The 21,427-nt window shown below is 44.1% G+C and overlaps 1 protein-coding gene across 3 annotated transcripts in view; it reads left to right on the top strand.

The window, feature by feature from the left end:
* FBXL7 (F-box and leucine rich repeat protein 7) overlaps positions 1-21,427 on the top strand; it is a 200,340-nt gene that overhangs the window by 177,960 nt on the left and 953 nt on the right. Inside the window, exons 3-4 of one of the 3 annotated variants that reach the window (XR_014513377.1) lie at positions 7,645-8,256; positions 16,230-20,857. Coding sequence is in view for 1 of the 3 variants with exons in the window: in XM_083449530.1 (XP_083305656.1) it covers positions 7,659-8,256; positions 16,230-16,966 (1,335 nt within the window). In the remaining 2 variants the exon portion in view is untranslated. Of the gene's footprint in view, positions 1-7,644; positions 8,257-16,229; positions 20,933-21,427 lie in introns of those variants that run through there. The other 2 variants (XR_014513378.1, XM_083449530.1) reach the window with 2 other exon arrangements.

Below are 21,427 nucleotides of genomic sequence, written 5' to 3'. Positions count from 1 at the left end.
TCTGCAATGGCTATCTCAAATGTACACACCTCTGCTTAAATGTTAAGTGAACATGGCTTGCATTTGCAAACTGAATGAAAGCTGGCTTGAGGGAAAACACATCAAACTGGATTAAGATACTACAGGGTAGATTTGGTTTGTGGCTAACATCATGTGCATATGGCTTCAAATGCCAATGGTGGAAATCTACTGGAGCCAGAGTAAAATGGTAATGTGTACCAGCCTAGGAGTAAAGCAACCCCCCCCCCCCCAGTAAATAGCCATACGTAAATGTAAACTGAATTACATCTGGGTTCGTTTATACCATTTTCCTTGTGTGTCTGTACAGTTGATATGTTAAAGCAGTGTTTCCCAAACTTGGGTCTCCAGCTGTTTTTGGACTACAACTCCCATCATCCCTAGCTAGCAAGACCAGTGGCCAGGGATGATGGGAATTGTAGTCCCAAAACAGCTGAAGACCCAAGTTTGGAAAACACCGTACTAAAGAACCAACAGCAAGAGGTCACATCATGATCCAAGTCAAATATTGTCCCTTGTCCACCGAGGAGCAGAATTAGTATTCCTAATGAGTGAACCGGAAATATAACAGGCATTTTACTTTCATATTTCTATGTTGCGATTGCACTTGGAATACCGTGTACAGCTTTGGTTGCTGCATCTCAAAATGGATATTGCAAAGCTGGGAAAAGTGCGGAAGACGGCAACCAAATTGATCAGGAGGTTTCACAACTTTGGTATTGCAATATTACCATATTTGGGGCCAGCCAGGCAGATCCCTGTACAAAAACAGCTGCACACTGCAAGGTTATATTGCTGGTCTTACTAGTGTTTTACTGGTAAGGAACCATCCTCAGGGATCATGAATTCTTAGCAGGACAATGCTTAGCTGTCTGGCAAAAGATAAACCTTACTTAGATAAACCTTAATTAGCATTTTGTTTTGCTTATGTAATTCCTGCAATAATTACAGCAATTAAGGAAAAAAACTTAGTCTGGTCTTTTTGCAAGATTCGCTTTCACCATGTGTATTTATTTTAAGTCACACACACTGTATGTATAAACATAACTGTTCCCCTTGATATGTCTGTATCCAAGTGACTTTGCGGCAATGACAAACCCTTTGCAGAGTTGCTGCGCTGGCACCGTTGAAGATGCTGATGCAAAACCAAAAATGTCTTGGCAGACTTCGCATATGCAGATTGCTGCTTTTTGTTTGTTAAACAAAGGCAACTGTGGTATTTTTAGTTCTATTCAAAATACGGGAAGCAAAAATCATTCTTGCCAAGTGGCAAGGGACAGAACTGGCGGAGGAAGAAATTAAATCCAGATTTTCACAAAAGAACTCCAAACCTTCCTCACGTTTTGGGCTCTGGTCTGACCTGTCATTCCACTGTGTCATAGATATTAAGTGCAGTGCAGTTCTTCTGTCTTACGGTCACGTGGTTGAACTTTCAGAGTTCGTGTCCCCAGGCACTGGGATGTTCAACACAGCCAGAGGGTGGAGGAATCTCGGTTCTGCTACTAACGATTGTGTGAGGGGGAAAGGTGATCCAGGGATCCAGTCACTCAACTTGCCACCACAGCTACTTGGTCAAAGAGTTATGGGTCAGGGGAACCATTGCCTCCACTCTTCAGTTCATCCATTGCTGCAATGGGAGTGGCCCAATGTCAGGCTTCTTCCCCCATGTCAGTGGATAAGAGATCAAACAAAAGGAACACCTTACCATTTAGAATCTTTAATAATTGCAGTGAGAAAACAAAGAGCACATCTTCTAGAAATGGCGGTGCTCCCAATTAAGGGTCACTCCCCCTCCTCCGTCCCTATTAATCTACATCACTCCTGCATTTTGTAATCTGAATTTGCACCCTCTGTGCTTTTTGTTCTAACACTTTCTGAGCTCTGTGTGTCTTTGGAGAAGGAGGGGGGACTGTGTCCAGAGACTGTGAATCTGTTAACTCTCTCTCTTCCAGTGTTTCTTCTGCTAGAAGTTCCCCATCCAGTATTTCCCAGCTTCTGCCTTCTGAACTGTGCCCCTCTGCAAACCACTGTTCCAAATCTATGCTGTCCTCCTCTTCCTGGGAAGATTCAGGATCAGGGGGAGGGGGTGACCCCCACCATTCTTCCTCAGTGCAGCCGTCCTCAGCAAGGTCCCAGACACCCAAGCAAGATATGTGAAAGAAAACACTCTTCTCGGCCTTCCATGCAAGCCTGAGGTAGCTCAGTTGGGAGAGAACGAGACTCTTAATCTCAGGGTTGTGAGTTTGAGCCCTGTGTTGGGTGAACAATTCCTGCATTGCAGGGACACTTGTGGTTCCTTCCAGCTCTACAGTTCTATGATTCCATCTCCAAGTCTATTATTTATCACTTCTGCTTCTCTGTTTCTCTTTCACAGCATTTATTTTCATCCAGCTCATTGCTGGGTTCAGCCCACAGGCAACCCAGTCAGGTTTCCCAGGTCCTCCTCCAGTTTAAAGAGACTGGAAAACAAAACACTGCTTTGTTGTTGTTGTTGTTGTTGTTGTTGTTGTTTAGTCGTGTCCGACTCTTTGTGACACCATGGACCAGAGCACGCCAGGCACTCCTGTCTTCCACTGCCTCCCGCAGTTTGGTCAGACTCATGCTGGTAGCTTCGAGAACACTGTCCAACCATCTCATCCTCTGTCGTCCCCTTCTCCTTGTGCCCTCCATCTTTCCCAACATAAGGGTCTTTTCCAGGGAGTCTTCTCTTCTCATGAGATGGCCAAAGTATTGGAGTCTCAGCTTCATGATCTGTCCTTCCAGTGAGCACTCAGGGCTGATTTCCTTAAGAATGAAGAGGTTTGATCTTCTTGCAGTCCATGGGACTCTCAAGATTCTCCTCCAGCACCATAATTCAAAAGCATCAATTCTTCGGCGGTCAGCCTTCTTTATGGTCCAGCTTTCACTTCCATACATCACTACTGGGAAAACCATAGCTTTAACTATAAGGACTGCTTTTTAAGTGAGCAAATAGTACCCAACCATCAGCCACACATTGGTGTCAATATGAACCAACCTGTCTCCACCACCATATGTGCCGTACGATCTCACAGGTGCCCATTAAGAATTTGGAAGTACAGGCAAGAAGTAAATCCTGACAACCCTTTTGATGCAATTGTTCACTGATACTGTACCATCCCAGAGCCTCAGGAGATCCTTAGTAAATAAATGCATTTGAATGAGACCACATATTACACGGCGGCTCAGCTCTCCTCTTCCCATTGAGCTGAATGAATGAAAAGTATCGAGACAGAATTTTGTCGCTGTATCTCAGTTGCTCATCGGTGGGAGGCAAAGAGTGATAGTGGTTTTGCATCAACTGCCGTTTTTTCCTGCTCTTGCTTTTGGGGGTACTTGTTTTGTGCTTTTGATAATATTATTAAAAGTATTTTGTAACTGTTACAAGTCACCATGGGCAGGTGGTTGCAGAAAGCTGGGCTAAAAATTAAAATAATATACAATATGCACACGTACTGCACTTCTGACCTCAATATTTGACTCCGCAGTGCATGTTTATACACAATCTCTTCTCATTATGGCACTAAATCTTCACATCTGGTACAGGGAACAAGGGCTTACACCGCTGCATAGCTGCACATTCTCCATCAAACAACCACTCCTCCTCCTTATTTCAGGGTCAACAAACAATCCTGAGAATTGGAGGGAAACTATAATTATAATCATCGTGCAAAATAGCTCCGATAATCACACAGGGGAAAGTAATGGCCTGCCTTTTCAATGTTGAGTTCCCCATAATATAAATACACACATCCCAGGATTTTAAACAAGTGTTGCAATTAAGTGCCTTGATAAAACAAGCCAGTTATCTTGTTTGGTGGAAAATAATGTTTAAAGCACACAGGGCAATTTTAAATTGCCCTCCCGCTATACTTTACCAATACCATGCTGTCATTAAAGCTGTTGTTCTTTGTATGACTGTAAACTAGCAGAGACACTGATAGGGCATGAATGCTTGGGAAATATTTAAAAAGGTCTGAAGAAGGACTGGTGATTCTCTGTTCACTTCACACCATGGTCAGAATCAGATGCTCCCAAATCTTCTTCTTTGGCAATTACTTGTAGCTGAGTAAGGTTCTCTTCCATAAACACAGTTTTAACAGTGAGCCATAAGTGACCGTGGATGCCAGTTCTGGATCCACATGTCCTTCCACAGTGGGGACATAGGTTTCTGGGCGGGAGTTGATCATGGTGAGGGTTTGCTGAATGTGCCTTCCTCTTAGCACGTTTCTCCTTTTCGTCCTGAGCTCAAGCATCTTCAAAGTCCATGACACATTTGGTAAAGGCTGTTCTCCAATTGGAGCGCTCTCAGGCCAGTGTTTCCCAGTTGTTGATGTTTATACTACATTTTTTTAGATTTGTCTTGAGGGAGTCTTTAAACCTCTTTGTTAACCACCAGCATTACGCTTTCCATTTTGAAGTTCAGAATAGAGCAGTTGCTTTGGAAGACGATAATCAGGGCTCCACACAACATGGCCTGTCCAACGAAATTGATGTTGAAGAATCATCGCTCTGACACTGGTGATCTTTGCTTCTTCCAGTACACTGGCATTAGTTCTCCTATCTTCCCAAGTGATGTGTAAAAATTTTTGGAGACACCGTTGATGGAATCTTTCGAGGAGTTGGAGATGGCGTTTATAAGTGGTCCATGTTTCACAAGCATACAGTAATGTTGGTAGTACAATAGCTTTGTAAACAAGCATTTTGGTTTCCCTGTGAATGTCCCGGTCCTCAAACACTCTGCACTTCAGTGGGGATAAAGCTGCACTTGCAGAGCTCAGGCGATGCTGGATTTCGGCATCAGTGTTGGCCCTTGTGGAAAGATAATATTGAGTAGCTGGAAACCCCAAGAGGGGAGACTGCTGTTGTGGCACTGTGAGAACAGGATGCTAGAACCGGTGGACTGCTGGCCTGATCCTACAAGCGTATTCTTATGTTCTTATGGTGAGGAACTCTCCTAGGAGTTGCCGCGCCTGCTCTGCATTGTACCAGCAAACATGTAGACGTCTTGGAGCAGGTGACAGTATTATAACTTGAAAACTGCATTGTTTTATAGTTATGGTGCCCAAGGGGTGTAGTTGAGAGCCAGTGTGGTGTAGTGGTTAAGAGCGGTAGTCACGTAATCTGGGTAACCGGGTTCGCGTCTCCGCTCCTCCACATGCAGCTGCTGGGTGACCTTGGGCCAGTTACACTTCTCTCAGCCCCACTCACCTCACAGAATGTTTGTTGTGGGGGAGGAAGGGAAAGGAGAATGTTAGCCGCTTTGAGACTCCTTAAAGGGAGTGAAAGGCGGGATATCAAATCCAAACTCCTCCTCTTCTTCTTCTTCTTCTTCTTCTTCTTGTGCATTTGAGAGACTTATGCTGATCCCTGTGCTAGCACAAGAAACATTGTATGGTGCTGACACGAGAAGCCACCTTGTTATCTGATCTGGGATAGGAAAAGGAGTCTAAGTCATGACAAGGTAAAAGGTCAACCTTTCCTCAAATCTGCAAGTGTCTGACACGACTGAGCGTCTCTGCCAAGAGCTGATTAAGAGGTTTTGGAGGAAGCCTCGCCCAATTGTCAACTTTTAATTTCTCTGCTCGCTTAAAGCACTGCCAGATGCTGGTGGAGGCTGGGGGATTTGTGGGTAGAGATTGAGCATGACCTTTTATTTAGCCTCTTTATTCAACCTCACAATAATTTCTCATTATTTTAACATATTAAATTTCACAATGATTTCATAATTATGTGTCTATGTATTTCTAATAGTTATAACCAAATCCATAATTTTTTATATAACTGTAAAAACTACTCTGAAAATTTATTCTTCCAAAAATAAAACCTTCCTTTGGTTGTAAATATTAAGATGATACCAGCAAGAATGAGTCTTCTGTAAAAATAAAATAAAATAAAGTCTTACTGACTAGTGATTTAAATTGTGATTTAAATTGATTTGGTTTAAATCAAATCCACCCTGCTTACAACTGTGTCAAGAATCAATGCCAGTAAGGCTATCTGGAAGCAAGACTCTTCCTTCAGTTATAAAAAAATCCCCTGTTGGATGGCTTTGACAAGGGTAAGCAACATTTCAGAGCTGAGGGACACATTTCCTTTGGGAAAAGTGACCAGAGACCATGTACCAGTGAATCTAGGAGGGAAAAATGGACAGGATCAACTGAAATGTGGGAGGGTTTCCCTTCTCAGTACACCTTGTAGTGTACCTGACAGTAGTTTCCTGGGAAAACCCTCTAAATACATGCTTAGGAAAAACAATACACTTCCCTATCGCTGAATTTTCGTGCTTATTTCCTTATATCTAAGGATGAAGAGTTGGTAGCACATATCTGTGTTTACGGTATAGGTAAAGGTAAAGGGACCCCTGACCATTAGGTCCAGTCGTGACTGACTCTGGGGTTGCGGCACTCATCTCGCTTTATTGGCCGAGGGAGCCAGCGTACAGTTTCCAGGTCATGTGGACAGCATGACTTAAGTCGCTTCTGGCGAACCAGAGCAGCGCACGGAAACGCCATTTACCTTCCCACCGGAGTGGTACCTATTTATCTACTTGCACTTGACGTGCTTTCAAACTGCTAGGTTGGCAGGAGGTGGGACCGAGCAACGGGAGCTCACCCCGTCACGGGGATTCAAACCACCGACCTTCTGATTGGCAAGTCCTAGGCTCTGTGGTTTAACCCACAGCGCCACCCGCGTCCCACATTTACGGTATAGAAATCTTTTAATAAAATGCATGTTCTGTTAGTCATTCCTGTGATTCAAACAGCTATGTTCATACTTTGCAGTATATCATAGTTTTGACAGAAATGCAGTCCAGAGGAGGAGTTTGGAATCATCCACTTCTGCTTAACTGCAGCTTCCTGTGTCATCTGAACTGAGAACTATGGTTAATACCAACTATGGTTAATTTCAGAAAGTCAGATTCATAGCCCATGTTTTGCCCTACAAGTTGGTGAAGCTGATATGTTTAGTTAGAGAAAAATTGTTGTCAATATTTACAAAAGGCTAGAAACTCCTTATCAACTTTTTACATGAAAAAGAAAATGGACTTGTGGTTTAAAGAAAGTGGAGTTGTTGGGTATAATATTGGAGTGGGTGTTTTGAATAATTTTCTATATATATAGCTGACCGACAAAGAATTGGAATTTCTTTTTTCTTTGTCTCTTTGTTTTCCTTTGTTTTGTTTTTATTTAGATTAGTTTCTTTTATCTTTGATATAAAAAGATACTGGAAATTTTGATATTAACTTTTGTATATCTTTTTTCAAACTTTATTGGGGGGAAACTGTTGACTCGTAAGACATTAATCATTGTTAGGGGTAACCACAGTTTATGACGCCAGGTGACACAACAAACTATAAGAAACAGGAAGGAAGGAAGGACTTACAGACTCCTGGTCCCAACAGAACACAGGAGAGCACACAAGCCCAAGGCTTGCTCTGGTTTGTTCCTGACATAAGTCATGGCCAAATCGGGTCAATATCAGTTTTGGGGGGCATCTTCTATTGCTACGAATCCAAATCCTTGTGATGACTTCATGATATTTTAAAACATGTGCTCCTCCAAAACATGGGTTATTCTCATCGCTATGTGTTTCGGTTTCTTTCAGATTCGGACCTGAGCATGCGGACTCTCAGCACGCCCAGCCCAGCGCTAATATGTCCGCCAAATTCGCACATTTTGCAGAATGGCCGGGGATCTTCCACATCGTCCTCTTCAATTACCGGGGAGACCATCGCAATGGTTCACTCGCCTCCTCCAACCCGCCTTACCCATCCTCTCATCCGGTCTGCCTCCCGACTTCAGAAGGAACGGGCTAACATTGACCGGCTGCCGGACCATTCAGTGATCCAGATTTTCTCTTTCCTGCCTACCAACCAGCTGTGCCACTGCGCCCGTGTGTGTCGCCGCTGGTATAATCTTGCTTGGGACCCACATCTCTGGAGGACTATTCGCTTGACAGGCGAGACAATCAACGTGGACAGAGCCCTGAAGGTGCTGACTCGGCGACTTTGCCAGGACACGCCCAACGTCTGTCTCATGTTGGAGACGGTAATTGTTAGTGGCTGCAGGCGGCTCACAGACAGAGGACTCTATACTATTGCTCAATGCTGCCCTGAACTGAGGCAATTAGAGGTGTCAGGTTGCTACAATATTTCCAACGAGGCGGTCTTCGATGTGGTGTCGCTGTGTCCCAACCTGGAGCACTTGGATGTGTCAGGTAATAGAAAATATATCTGTGCTTAAATTTGGGTGGAGAACTTTGCTTAAGTCAGGGATGAGGAGGAGGAGTTTGGATTTGATATCCCGCTTTATCACTACCCGAAGGAGTCTCAAAATGCCTAACATTCTCCTTTGCCTTCCTCCTCCACAACAAACACTCTGTGAGGTGAGTGGGGCTGAGAGACTTCAAGGAAGTGTGGCTAGCCCAAGGTTACCCAGCAGCTGCATGTGGAGGAGCAGAGACGCGAACCTGGTTCCCCAGATTACGAGTCTACCGCTCTTAACCACTACACCACACTGGCTTTTCAACTAAGAGGCGCTGTGTCCAGGGCAGCTGTCTACCAGCTCCATGTGGTACGCAGGCTGAGACCCTACCAGCCCGCAGACTGTCTTACCAGAGTGGTGCATGCTCTAGTTACCGTATTTACCGTATTTTTTGCTCTATAAGACTCACTTTTCCCCTCCTAAAAAGTAAGGGGAAATGTGTGTGCGTCTTATGGAGTGAATGCAGGCTGCGCAGCTATCCCAGAAGCCAGAACAGCAAGAGGGATTGCTGCTTTCACTGCACAGTGATCCCTCTTGCTGTTCTGGCTTCTGATATTCAGAATATTTTTTTTCTTGTTCTCCTCCTCCAAAAACTAGGTGCGTCTTGTGGTCTGGTGCGTCTTATAGAGCGAAAAATACTGTATCTCCCGCTTGGACTACTGCAACACACTACCTTTGAAGGCTACCTTTGAAGGTAACCTGGAAACTACAACTAAGCCAGAATGCGGTAACTAGACTAGTGACTGGGAGTGGCCACCGAGACCACATAACACCAGTCCTGAAAGACCTACATTGGTACCCAGTATGTTTCCGAGCACAATTCAAAGTGTTGGTGCTGACCTTTAAAGCCCTAAATGGCCTCGGCCCAGTATACCTGAAGGAGCATCTCCACCCCCATCATCTAGCCCGGACACTGAGGTCCAGCTCCAAAGGCCTTCTGGCAGTTCCCTCACTTTGAGAAGTGAGGTTACAGAGAACCAGGCAGAGGGCCTCCTTGGTGGTGGCACCCTCCCTGTTGAACACCCTCCCATCAGATGTTAAGGAAATAAACAACTATCTGACTTTTAGAAGACATCTGAAGGCAGCCCTGTTTAGGGAAGTTTTTAATGTTTGATGTTTTGTTGTGCTTTTAATATTCTGTTGGGAGCTGCCCAGAGTGGCTGGGGAAACACAGCCAAATGGGCGGGGTATAAATAAATAAATGGCTTATTGTGGCCCCCAAAGTCTTCCCATCTGGCCCCCAGGGCCTCTCCTCTTCACACACACCCCATCCTCCTCAACCTCCATGCTGGCTTCTGGGAATAGGAAGTTTAACCCAACAGCTTTTGTTCTTTTTGCTTGCTGTTTGGCAATGCACATTGCAGGCATAGGTCTCCAGATCAGGACCACCGCATGGGGCAAAGGGCTAAAGCCCTCTTGTTGCGGATGCCAAAGTTCAGACTTGTATCTGCTCAGCGGTACTTGATATTTGAAATGCAATGCCGATTCTAGTCTCTGTGTGTAGGGAAATGAAAAAATGATGGATGAATGGGTGTGCTTGTGTGTGAATGGAATGCTTAAAAGCTAAATCCCAACTCCTTTGTGTTCTAGTTGATGCATTTTTCTTTTCTATTTTCTGATCTTTAAAAAAACCTTCAAGGCTAATGCTCATTTCTCCAAAGTGACCTTTTGCTTAAATTAGTGGGGGCTTGTCTTTCATGTGTCTTTTCAATTAAAGCCATAGTTTGCAGAGGTAGAAATTGCCTCAGGTATACAAAACCAACAAAGAGTCCAGTGGCACCTTAAAGGTAAAGGTAAAGGCACCCCTGACCATTAGGTCCAGTCGTGGCCGACTCTGGGGTTGCGGTGCTCATCTCGCTTTACTGGCCGAGGGAGCCGGCGTACAGCTTCCGGGTCATGTGGCCAGCATGACTAAGCCGCTTCTGGCGAACCAGAGCAGCACACGGAAACACCGTTTATCTTCCCACCGGAGTGGTACCTATTTATTTACTTGTACTTTAACGTGCTTTCGAACTGCTAGGTTGGCATGAGCAGGGACCGAGCAACGGGAGCTCACCCCGTCACGGGGATTCAAACCGCCGACCTTCTGATCAGCAAGCCCTAGGCTCTGTGGTTTAACCCACAGCGCCACCCGTGTCCTCAGAGTGGCACCTTAAAGACTAGCTATTATAATACAACTAGGGGTGTGGGATAAATTCAGTTCAGGTTGCATTTAAAGGCAGGCTTACCAGACTTGCATTTTCCAAAACAATACATGAACCAAAACAAAATCATCCTTTGAAATTCGCTGTTCCCAAATATTGCGATGCAGTTATTCAGACAAGTAATGTGCACAAAAATGCATATACTGGTGTAAATGTACATATTTTAGTGAAAATAACATACAAAAATGCACTATAATGGCGAAACTGGTTTGCAAAAATGCACAGATTAGGAAAAAATTGCACACCAAAATGTGCAGATCAGGAGAAATATTCATTAAAATGCTGATTTATTTTCATGAGGTCTTTTTCAAAACCCTAAGTTCCCTCACTTAAAACTTCCCTAACTTCAAAATATGGAAGCTGAGAGAAGCTGCAATGGTCACTTTTGCCCATCCAAGTCTTTAGTTTCTACAGGGTTCTCTTCATTGCAGTTGCTACAACAGAATGAGATTGAATTAATTCCCAAATATTCAAAACGTTGTGCTGAACGATGTGTGCAATACTGCCCTCTGCTGGAGAGGTTGTCTGAGCTAAGGAATATGCACATCTTTCCGGTTCCTCTTAATGAAACTTGGCAGACCAAGTCTCAGCTGCCTGCTCTGAACTCAACTTATTGCCATATTAAAAGGATATGAAGAATACAGTGATGCATATCAGCATGTATAGCCTATTGAACCACACACCAGAAGTACCCATTGAGTGTTACAGACAAATATCAATGGGACTTAAAAGTAGCTGGGGGTTTTTATTTAAAAAAAAATATTTATGATTTTCAGGTTTATACATTTCATTAATTTTACAATCATTTTAACATTTCAAAACTTGACTTCCTTCCCCCTCTTTCTGCGGTTCCTTAAATTTATTTTTAATATCGTCTGCATATCCAAATTAACTTAATTTGCTCTTTTATTCATCTGCTTTAAATATATACGTTTATAAAACTGCAGGTTATTACAATAATCCTGCCAATGTTTTTATCTCTTTGCAGCTTGTTTGTAAATAATCCATAAACTATTTCCATTCTTTTATAAAAAGTTTATCTTGATTTCTTATTCTTCCAGTAAGTTTCGCCATTCCTGCATATTCCATAAGTTTTTGTATGTTAAAATGGGGGGGGGGGGGATTATTGAAATGTATAAAACTGAAAATCATAAATAAGATAAAGGAAAGGAAAGTAGTTGCATAAATTCACAACAAATAGCAAAAGAGTTGAAAATGGTGTGTTTGTGTGTATGGATGATTTAACCACTTTGGCTCACTTCCAGACATATGTGTCAGGAAGCAGATAGAATTATCCAGGAGATTTGCACGGGGGAGAATGAGATTTGTCATGATCCACATTCCTTTCCACATGTTCTTGAGCAGAGTCATCCATTGCATCGCTGATGGTGTGAGAACTCTCCTGAATGAGCAGGTGCACACAATCTATAGCTTTTATGTGAGCGAGCATTAAGGCAGAAAGAGGGAGCAGGTGAGTGAGTTGTTGTTGTTGTTGTTTAGTCGTTCAGTCGTGTCTGCCTCTTTGTGACCCCATGGACCAGAGCACGCCAGGCACTCCTGTCTTCCACTGCCACCCACAGTTTGGTCAGACTCATGTTTGTAGCTTCGAGAACACTGTCTAACCATCTCGTCCTCTGTCGTCCCCTTCTCCTTGTGCCCTCCATCTTTCCCAGCATCAGGGTCTTTTCCAGGGAGTCTTCTCTTCTCATGAGGTGGCCAAAGTATTGGAGCCTCAGCTTCAGGATCTGTCCTTCCAGTGAGCACTCAGGGCTGATTTCCTTAAGAATGGATGCGTTTGATCTTCTTGCAGTCCATGGGACTCTCAAGATTCTCCTCCAGCACCATAATTCAAAAGCGTCAATTCTTCGGCAATCAGCCTTCTTTATGGTCCAGCTCTCACTTCCATACATCACTACTGGGAAAACCATAGCTTTTACTATACTATACGGGTGAGTGAGTTTGGTGTCCGTTGAACATGCAAGGGCAGGAGGTGTGCATCCAGATCAGCACATGTATCGAGTACACCTGCATATTTCCAAAGTGTGCATGTTGCTAAAGGTGCATTTTTTCTGGGAATCTATTTGTAACCATGCAGTGAGACCTGTCCTTTGCATGAGCCAGGTTCGCCTTCATTATACACATTTAGGTACCAGGCAAAAATGTTCCTCCAACGCCCTTTTAGAATGTGTTGGGGGCCTTAATGGGTTGTTTTTGTTTTGATTATGTATACTACGAGAGGTGAGGTTACAGGGAACCAGGTAGAGGGCCTTCTCGGTAGCGGCGCCTGCCCTATGGAACGCCCTCCCATCAGATGTCAAGGCAATAAGCAACTATCTTACTTTTAAAAGACATATGAAGGCAGCCCTGTTTAGGGAAGTTCTTAATGTTTAATACTGTATTGTATTTTTAATATTTGGTTGGGAGCTGCCCAGAGTGGCTGGGGAAACCCAGCCAGATGGGTGGGGTATAAAATATAAATTATTATTAAATTATTATCCTCTGAACTGCCCTGAGACCTACAGGTATAGGGCGGTATACAAATTTATTTATAATAGTCATAATAGCCAGTTATTCTATGAATATTACTGTGACCATTTGACAGCTTGAAAGTTTCCCAAGGCCTTGCTTGAGTCGTTCAGGTTCTGTTCAGTTAGGTAACCTAGAAATAATATTTTCATGTCAAAACCACACAGAAGTTAGCATTCAGTTTTTTTCCCCACTTTTAAGAGAGAGATCAGTTTTGGGCAAGATTCCTATACATGTGAGCTTGACTGCAAACCATTATCTCAAAGGCTGGCCAAAGTTCTTTCAGCTCTCTTGAAACTTTCTCCTTCCATTTCAAATCCTTTACATTTCCTCTGTGGAAAACTGCTATGAGCCTGCAGGTTTTTACATCTTTATTGTTTGGGACAGGAAAAGTGGTTTCAGCCACAGGAAAATGTCATTATATTTAAAACACAGGCAAAAAGACCTTCTGTGACAAGGTGGGTGAATTACCTACCTTTCTTGTAGGCGGTGTGGAGTCCCCAAATAGATGATATTCATCTGAGAAATCTTCCTGACATCTGCAGGCTACATTGGCCATGCTCATAGGTCATGCTGTGTCATGGAAGATACAATGCACATGATGCAAAGTTGCTTGCAGCTCTCACAGCATGGATTAAATCTTCCTTTTAAACCCTCTGCCATTGGATCATAATTCCTTAGGAGAAGCAACTTGGATCGTACAGACCAGAGTGTAGGCAAAAGCCTTTTGGTACTGGCATGAATTAGTTACATCACCTGGGCCCCTCTAAAGACAAATGCTGATGTTGGCATCTGTCTGTCTCGAGAGACAATGGAGTCATCTTCTTCTTCTTTGGCGATCACTCATAGCCGAGTAAGATTGTCTTCCATGAACACAGTCTTAACAGTGAGTCCATAAGTGACTGTGGAGGCCAATTCTGGATCCACATGTCCTTCCACAGTGGGGACATACGTTTCCAGGTGAGCGTTGATCACGGTGAGGGTTTGCCAAGCATGCCTTCCTCTTAGCACGTTTCTCCCTTTTGTCCTGAGTTCAAGTGTCTTCAAAGCCCATGATACCTTTGGTAAAGGCTGTTTTCCCATTGGAGCGCTCTCAGGCCAGTGTTTCCCAGTTGTCAGTGTTTATACTACAGTTTTTTAAGACTTGCCTTGAGAGAGTCTTTAAACCTCTTTTCCTGACCACCAGCATTACACTTTCCATTTTTAAGTTCGGAATAGCGTAATTGCTTTGGGAGACGATAATCAGGCATCTGAACAACATGTCCAGTCCAACGAAGTTGATGTTGAAGAATCATTGCTTCGACACTGGAGTACACCTCCGGAGGCGAAATCAAACCACTGTGTTAGCAACACTGAAGTGACCTCCCCAAGGTGCAAGCCTGGGCAGTGTGTCTGGAGGTCCTGGGCTGACCAGACAACAAGACCTTGCTGAAGTGGTTCACAGGAAAGCAGAGCAATATGTTTGTCACCAGCTTGGCTGCAGGAGTTGATGGAAGGATGGGTACAAGGTGCTATCCAATCTTAGGGACTCCACTCCAGATGGGTTTACTGCATAGCATTTTCTTCTCCTGAAGGCAGTGGAGGTTTAGGATCAGAGTTTTGCTTCTCCTATGTGGACTACCTTCCCATGTTGATGAGCCCCATCTGCTCCTCACTTCCCTCTCCAGCAATGACCAATGTGCAAGCATGTGAATCATGTCTTTCCTTCCCTTATGCATATGGACCCAGGTAGTTGGTTTTGTGTAAGCCAGGGGTGGCCAAGTTCCATATACTTTGGCAGCAATTTGCCCAGGACAGAAGTGTAGTTGCCATCCAAACTCTCAAGTGGCCAGAGTCCAGAATAAAGCTGGTTCCATTGATCAGAGGCCTTTTACAAATACAGAGCGCACACATAGCATTAATTACTGACATAATCAAGATAGGTAAGCTTCCACCAAACTTACATATTACTTGCTTGTTACATACAATTAAAAACAAAAAACAAAACAGAGGTACCAGACTGTGGAATACATCTTATTTTGTGTAACTTGAACTAATTATATTCCTTGCATGAAACTTCAAATTCCTTTTGTGTGTGTGTGTGTGTGTGTGTGTGTGTAATGTTTTACAATTTTCAAAACTCATTTAAACATCCTTAAAATATCAATGACTTCCCTGCTTCTCTTTCCATGGTTCATTTTACATATCATAAATCCCTGTATATTTTACATAAACTAAACCATTCAGTATTCCATTATTACATCCATCAAAACTTGTTTACACTGTTGGATTTATCTTAATACAGTGGTGCCTAGCAAGATGAAAAGAATCTGTTCCGCGAGTCTCTTCGTCTTGCGGTTTTTTTCGTCTTGCGAAGCAAGCCCATTAGCGGATTAGCGCTATTAGCGCTATTAGCGGTTTAGGGGCTATTAGCGGCTATTAAAGGCTTAAGGGATTAGTGGATTAGCTGCCAAAAGGCTATTAGCGGCTTAGATCAGCTGATAAGCGGCTTAGATCAGCTGTTAAGCGGCTTAGCAAACAGCTGTTAAGCGGCTTAGGGGCTTGGGAAAAGGGGGGGAGGGGGAAAAAACCCCAGGAATCGCAAGTCATTTTCGTCTTGCGAAGCAAGCCCATAGCAAATTCGTTTTGCGAAGCACCTCCAAAACGGAAAACCCTTTCGTCTAGCGGGTTTTCCGTCTTGCGAGGCATTCGTCTTGCGGGGCACCACTGTACTGCCAGCATTTTCAGCTGTACACAGTTATTTCCCATATATTCAATAAACATTTTCCAATCTTCTCTAAACATATGTTCTTCTTGTTCTCTTATTCTATATGTTAAGTCTGCAAGCTGTGCATATTCCATCAGCTTAAGTTGCCATTCTTCTCACTCGTTTTCCATGTTTGGGCTAACAAAACACAGGCCACAGTAGTGGCATACATGAACAACCTTTTTTGACACCTGGGAATTTCCATCTGAATTATCCCCAACAAAAAGGACTCTGGTTTATTTATTTATTTTTTTTGGAAAAGTACTTTTAAACATTTTTTTCCAATTCACTATGGATTATTTCCCAAAACTCTTTTACACCGGTCCTGAAGCTTCAAATTCCTAGCATAGAAGACCCCGCTGAATAAGGTTATTTTCTTTTCTTAAAGGAGAAGTAGGCATCGATGCAGAGCCACAAATAACCACCTTCTCTCTTCCTCCCCGAATTTAGGTTGTTCCAAAGTTACATGCATCAGCCTAACCCGTGAAGCTTCCATCAAGTTGTCTCCTTTACATGGAAAACAGATCTCTATCCGCTACCTAGACATGACGGACTGCTTTGTCCTTGAAGATGAAGGACTGCACACCATTGCTGCCCACTGCACTCAGTTGACACACCTGTACCTGCGCCGCTGCATCCGCATCACCGACGAAGGCCTCCGTTACCTGATGATTTACTGCACGTCCATCAGGGAGCTGAGCGTGAGCGACTGCCGCTTTGTCAGCGATTTCGGCATGCGCGAGATTGCCAAGCTGGAGCTGCGCCTGCGGTACCTCAGCATCGCCCACTGCGCCCGCATCACCGACGTCGGCATCCGCTACATCGCCAAGTACTGCAGCAAGTTGCGATACCTCAACGCACGGGGCTGTGAGGGCATCACGGACCACGGAGTGGAGTACCTTGCCAAAAATTGCACAAAACTCAAGTCGCTAGACATTGGGAAATGCCCTCTGGTCTCCGACGCCGGCTTGGAGTTCCTGGCTCTGAACTGCTTCAATCTGAAGAGGCTGAGCCTGAAGTCATGTGAAAGCATCACCGGACAAGGCCTGCAGATTGTGGCGGCCAACTGCTTTGATTTGCAGATGATGAACGTGCAGGATTGCGAGATCTCGGTGGAAGCCTTGCGGTTTGTCAAACGTCACTGCAAGCGCTGCATTATAGAGCACACCAACCCTGCCTTTTTCTGAAGCGACAGGTCTCACTTGTTGAGGATAGCAAAGTATTAAACATGTCTGTATGTACACTTGCACAGAATGTCTGTATACAGCAACTGTACTTTCTGTGTGCCATAAGCAGAAAACATAGAGGCTTAGCATCATCTACATTTGGTCCCTAAGACACCTTTTAGTGGCCTTGTTCAAATCTTTAAAATGCCAGCATTTAGTATTTTAAAAACGTAATTCTCTAGCCTTTATGGTTACTGAGCTACAAGATAGTTTTATGTGTGTGTGCGTGTGTGTGTGTACAGTTTGGAAACAGAGTAACAGAAGTCCCAGTTTGTTTTTGGCTTCAAATGCCCAAGTGAGTTGTGACTAAGGCTGCAGGCCTGTACACACTTACCTGGGCGTAAATTCCCTTGGAAACAATGAGCCTTCCTTTCAAGTAGACATGCATAGGATTGTTCTGGAAATCCTACTGAAACAAATGGAAGAAGCCATGACAAGTCTCATTGCTTTCAACAAAACTTCACCACGGCTACCTTTTAGCTGAATTAGAGCCATAATATCTAGACTTAGCCCATGTTGTCATTTGAGAGGTTGCCAGGTTTCTCTGTTTTAGTTTTAGGGTGTGTGAGTTTTTTTACATTTTCGGTGCTGGATGAACAATGGTGTCAAAGCCAGAAGTGCAATATATCCACCAACTCTGGTCATTACGAGTCATTGTAATTATGCAACCAGCAGCAAACTAGCTTTGGCACAGGTGTGTTTTGAATGTGATGTTCAGCACTGAACAAATCGCCTGCTCCCTGCTCTTTGTGTCTGTCATGAGTCCTGTTGAGAGCTTTTCTTTGAAGAGTGTCATAAGCCACCTTCCTTTAACTCAGATTACATCAAAGTTTTCTGTCCCCTGGAAGAAGCATCTGTAGCTCTTGCAACGCTCTTTTCTCGTTACCTCCCTGCCATCACAATTTATCTCTAAAACAATTACAGGGAAGCTGTGACTTGCCGGGAGTTTGCCTGGCCTTGCTGGCTGAGGGTTATGGGCATTGGAGTCCAACAAAATCTGGAAATCCACACGTTTCCATCCACAATCTAAAAAGGCGTGGGTTTTCTCAGACTCAATGCTTTCTGCTAGACTCCAAAGAAACTCTTGAACATTTCAATCTTCACTATAGTAAATCCTTTATAGTTAGAATTCATAATCACAAACCTGCAATCTGAGCCTGTCTTTTCCTCATCCCCTCAGGATCTGTTAGCCTTGTCTCTTTTCATTTAGCAAATGAATGGCCAGCCTATGACACAAATGCGACAATCAGAGAACCCATAAAACTTGTCATGGCACAGTCAGCCCTTCTACTCCCATCTGAGTCTTACATTGCTGTCTGCTCTTTGATGCAATACACTAGAAGTGGGTGGCGCTGTGGTCTAAACCACTGAGCCTCTTGGGCTTACTGATCAGAAGGTTGGCGGTTTGAATCCCCGCGACGGGGTGAGCTCCCGTTGCTCTGTCCCAGCTCCTGCCAACCTAGCAGTTCGAAAGCACGCCAGTGCAAGTAGATAAATAGGTACTGCTGCAGTGAGAAGGTAAATGGCGTTTCTGTGCCCTCTAGTTTCCGTCACGGTGTTCCATTGCACCAGAAGCAGTTTAGTCATGCTGGTCACATGACCCAGAAAGCTGTCTGTGAACAAATGCCAGCTCCCTCGGCCTGAAAGCAGGATGAACGCCGCAACCCCATAGTCGCCTTTGACTGGACTTAACCATCCAGGGGTCCTTTACCTTTTTACCTTTACTAGAAGCAAAGCTACACCTTGGTTCAGCAGGCTGCATATTGTCTAAAATATCATTTGTTGTCATCCATCTGTCTCAGGAGAGGATGGAGGAGTGCGCCTGGGGAGGGGGAGTCAAACCATTGGAGCTCTGGCTGTGTAGACCAATAGGGGAGAAACATGTTTCATTGCAGCTGGGGCAGATTAAGGCGTTTGGTTCTGCTGTTGCAGATGCACCATGGTGTTTGTTCTCTCTGTACTCCTCCCAGCAGCCATTCCTCCTCTGGTCACTGCTATGGATACATGACTTGACTGCCTGTCTCCAGGCAATGCAGTTTTCTGCAAGGGCAGGGTTGATGTCGCCAGCCTTCATGTCATCTTTGCAGACATCTTTGTAGCACAGAGTTGGTCTGCCAACAGGCCTGGTGCCTGAAGCCAGTTCCCCATAGATGTCCTGGGGGATTCCATTCTGTTGAACTTTATACCATTTTCTGTGGAACAGGCAATGTACAGAAAGGTTGAGTTGGGCTCTCAGTAGTACAGTGGTACCTCGGGTTACATACGCCTCAGGTTACCTTCGCTTCAGGTTACAGACTCCGCTAACCCAGAAATAGTGCTTCAGGTTAAGAACTTTGCTTCAGGATGAGAACAGAAATCGTGTTCCAGCGGTGCGGCGGCAGCAGGAGGCCCCATTAGCTAAAGTGGTGCTTCAGGTTAAGAACAGTTTCAGGTTAAGAACGGACCTCCGAAACAAATTAAGTACTTAACCCGAGGTACTACTGTAATTTGGGAATGGCTGGCCCAAAACAACACAGTAGGGTCCTTGCTAGGTCTACACTTTCAATACACGCATGACACTTTCCATTAATATCGAGCTCACCATGTAGTGCCTCAAGAACATGAAATGAGACCAGTGGGAATAAGGTCAATAGTATACATGCCCATCATGTTTTTATTAGTCTGAAAAGATGGTATGAAGCATTAGCTTTTTGAGGTTTAAAGGCAGTTCCTTCAGAATGCATGAATAAGAAGTGTTATGACATTTGTGAAAGGCCTTATGACCGAAATGCCTTAACTTTCATTCAGCAAAGCCAGTGCTCACCCATCCCGATTTCATCCCCATTTCCTTTTTCCGCTCCTCCTCCTGTTGCCCTCTGTGTAGGACTTGCCTTTCAAATGCTTCACTTTCTACCCATGCAGGCACTTTCTAGTTTATTCATAAATCTATAAATATCCCCATAGAGGGGAAGGGGAAATGGAGGACAGGACAGGCTCTGCTTACAGAGTCAAGTCACGAGCATCCAGACCAGGGATTTCTGTTCTCACAAATTTCTTTTAAGCAGCTCACGTTTTCCCTCTTTAAACTGGTACAGTTTTCTGAGTGCAGCTTTATAATGGAAACAGCAGCTATTAAACATAGGCTATATTTCTGATGCCCCGCAAACACCAGGGATGTGTAATAAGTCCGAGTGGAACTCTTAGGTATACTTAAGGAGGCTCAGCCGGTGGATTCTTAATTGAAAATATTTAAGAAAACCACCTTTTCCTTGGTTTCTAAAACCTGGAAGCCTTACTGTATTGCAGGTGCTTTTCCATAACCTGAAGCAAAGTTGAAACCAATTCGTTTCAATAAACCAGGGAAGACCTCAAATATGAAGGACACCAGAACTTTTGAAAAATATGACCTGCTCTTTCATTGAGACAAGAAAACAGCAAATCCAACATACATAGTGAGTCTGGACACTTGCAGTTTGGAGAAGAGATACCCTCTTTTATTGCTAAAGATTTTTAAGGCAATGGCCGTTTTTGTAATTTTCAGTGGCAAAATTCTCCTTGTAGCATCTGATAGGAGTCACAGGCATCTTATTTGTTTCTTGATGGCATTGGTGCCTTGTGTTGTTAAAATTACTTCCACGCACACCTTCTATTTCTTTGTCTGGGGCAGAGAGATATTTCCCAGACAGTAAAGCAATTAGCCTATAAGGTCATAGCCTTGGGGAACAGTGGTTTTCGATGCTGTACATTCTAGTTCAAGAAAACCCACAAAAGTCAGACCAGTTGTTATCATTTCTGCACCGTTACAGACTTAAAGGGCAAGGTCCTGTATGGACAATCAGATGCAATCTCATGTGGGCATGGCAACTCAAGTGGGTGTCTTGTCAAAGGACTGTCAGAGATGCTAAGTCAGTGTGTTTGAAATCATGACTGTTTTGGGAAATCAAGGTTGTGGTTCAAGGACCCGACCCCGCAATGTGGAATGAATACACAAGGACACATGATATAAGGTTAATGGGCAAGAAAAGGCCACAACTTTATTGATTACAGCAGTGAAAAGGTATTGGCTTAGGCATTGGATGTCCAAAACAAGGGGGGTTATTCACCAGTAGGTGGAGCCTGTTGATGCTAATCCAACTATAGGCTCTCCTCTGATGTCACCGAGGGTCATGCCATGGCCTCCCGCCAAGCAGGCATTGGACAGAATACACGACCACCAGATTCCTTTAACGGAATACCCAAAAATTGAAGGCATAGGCGATGGCCACACCTAGCCCTTCGACACACCACAACACATTATTCCAATGCCTAACCTACCCACCAATACCACAAAAGTTGTGGCGATTGCTACGAGGTAGGCAAAAAACCCCCAAAGCCAAAAAAACCTAATGCCAAATGGAAAAATTCCTACCAGCCCCCCCGGACAACCAGGGCGACCAACCTAAG

This window comes from Podarcis tiliguerta (assembly GCF_965153285.1).
Source record: "Podarcis tiliguerta genome assembly, chromosome: 7".
NCBI classification, from domain to species: Eukaryota; Metazoa; Chordata; class Lepidosauria; order Squamata; family Lacertidae; genus Podarcis; species Podarcis tiliguerta.
This window is presented reverse-complemented; position numbering and strand designations above follow the sequence as displayed.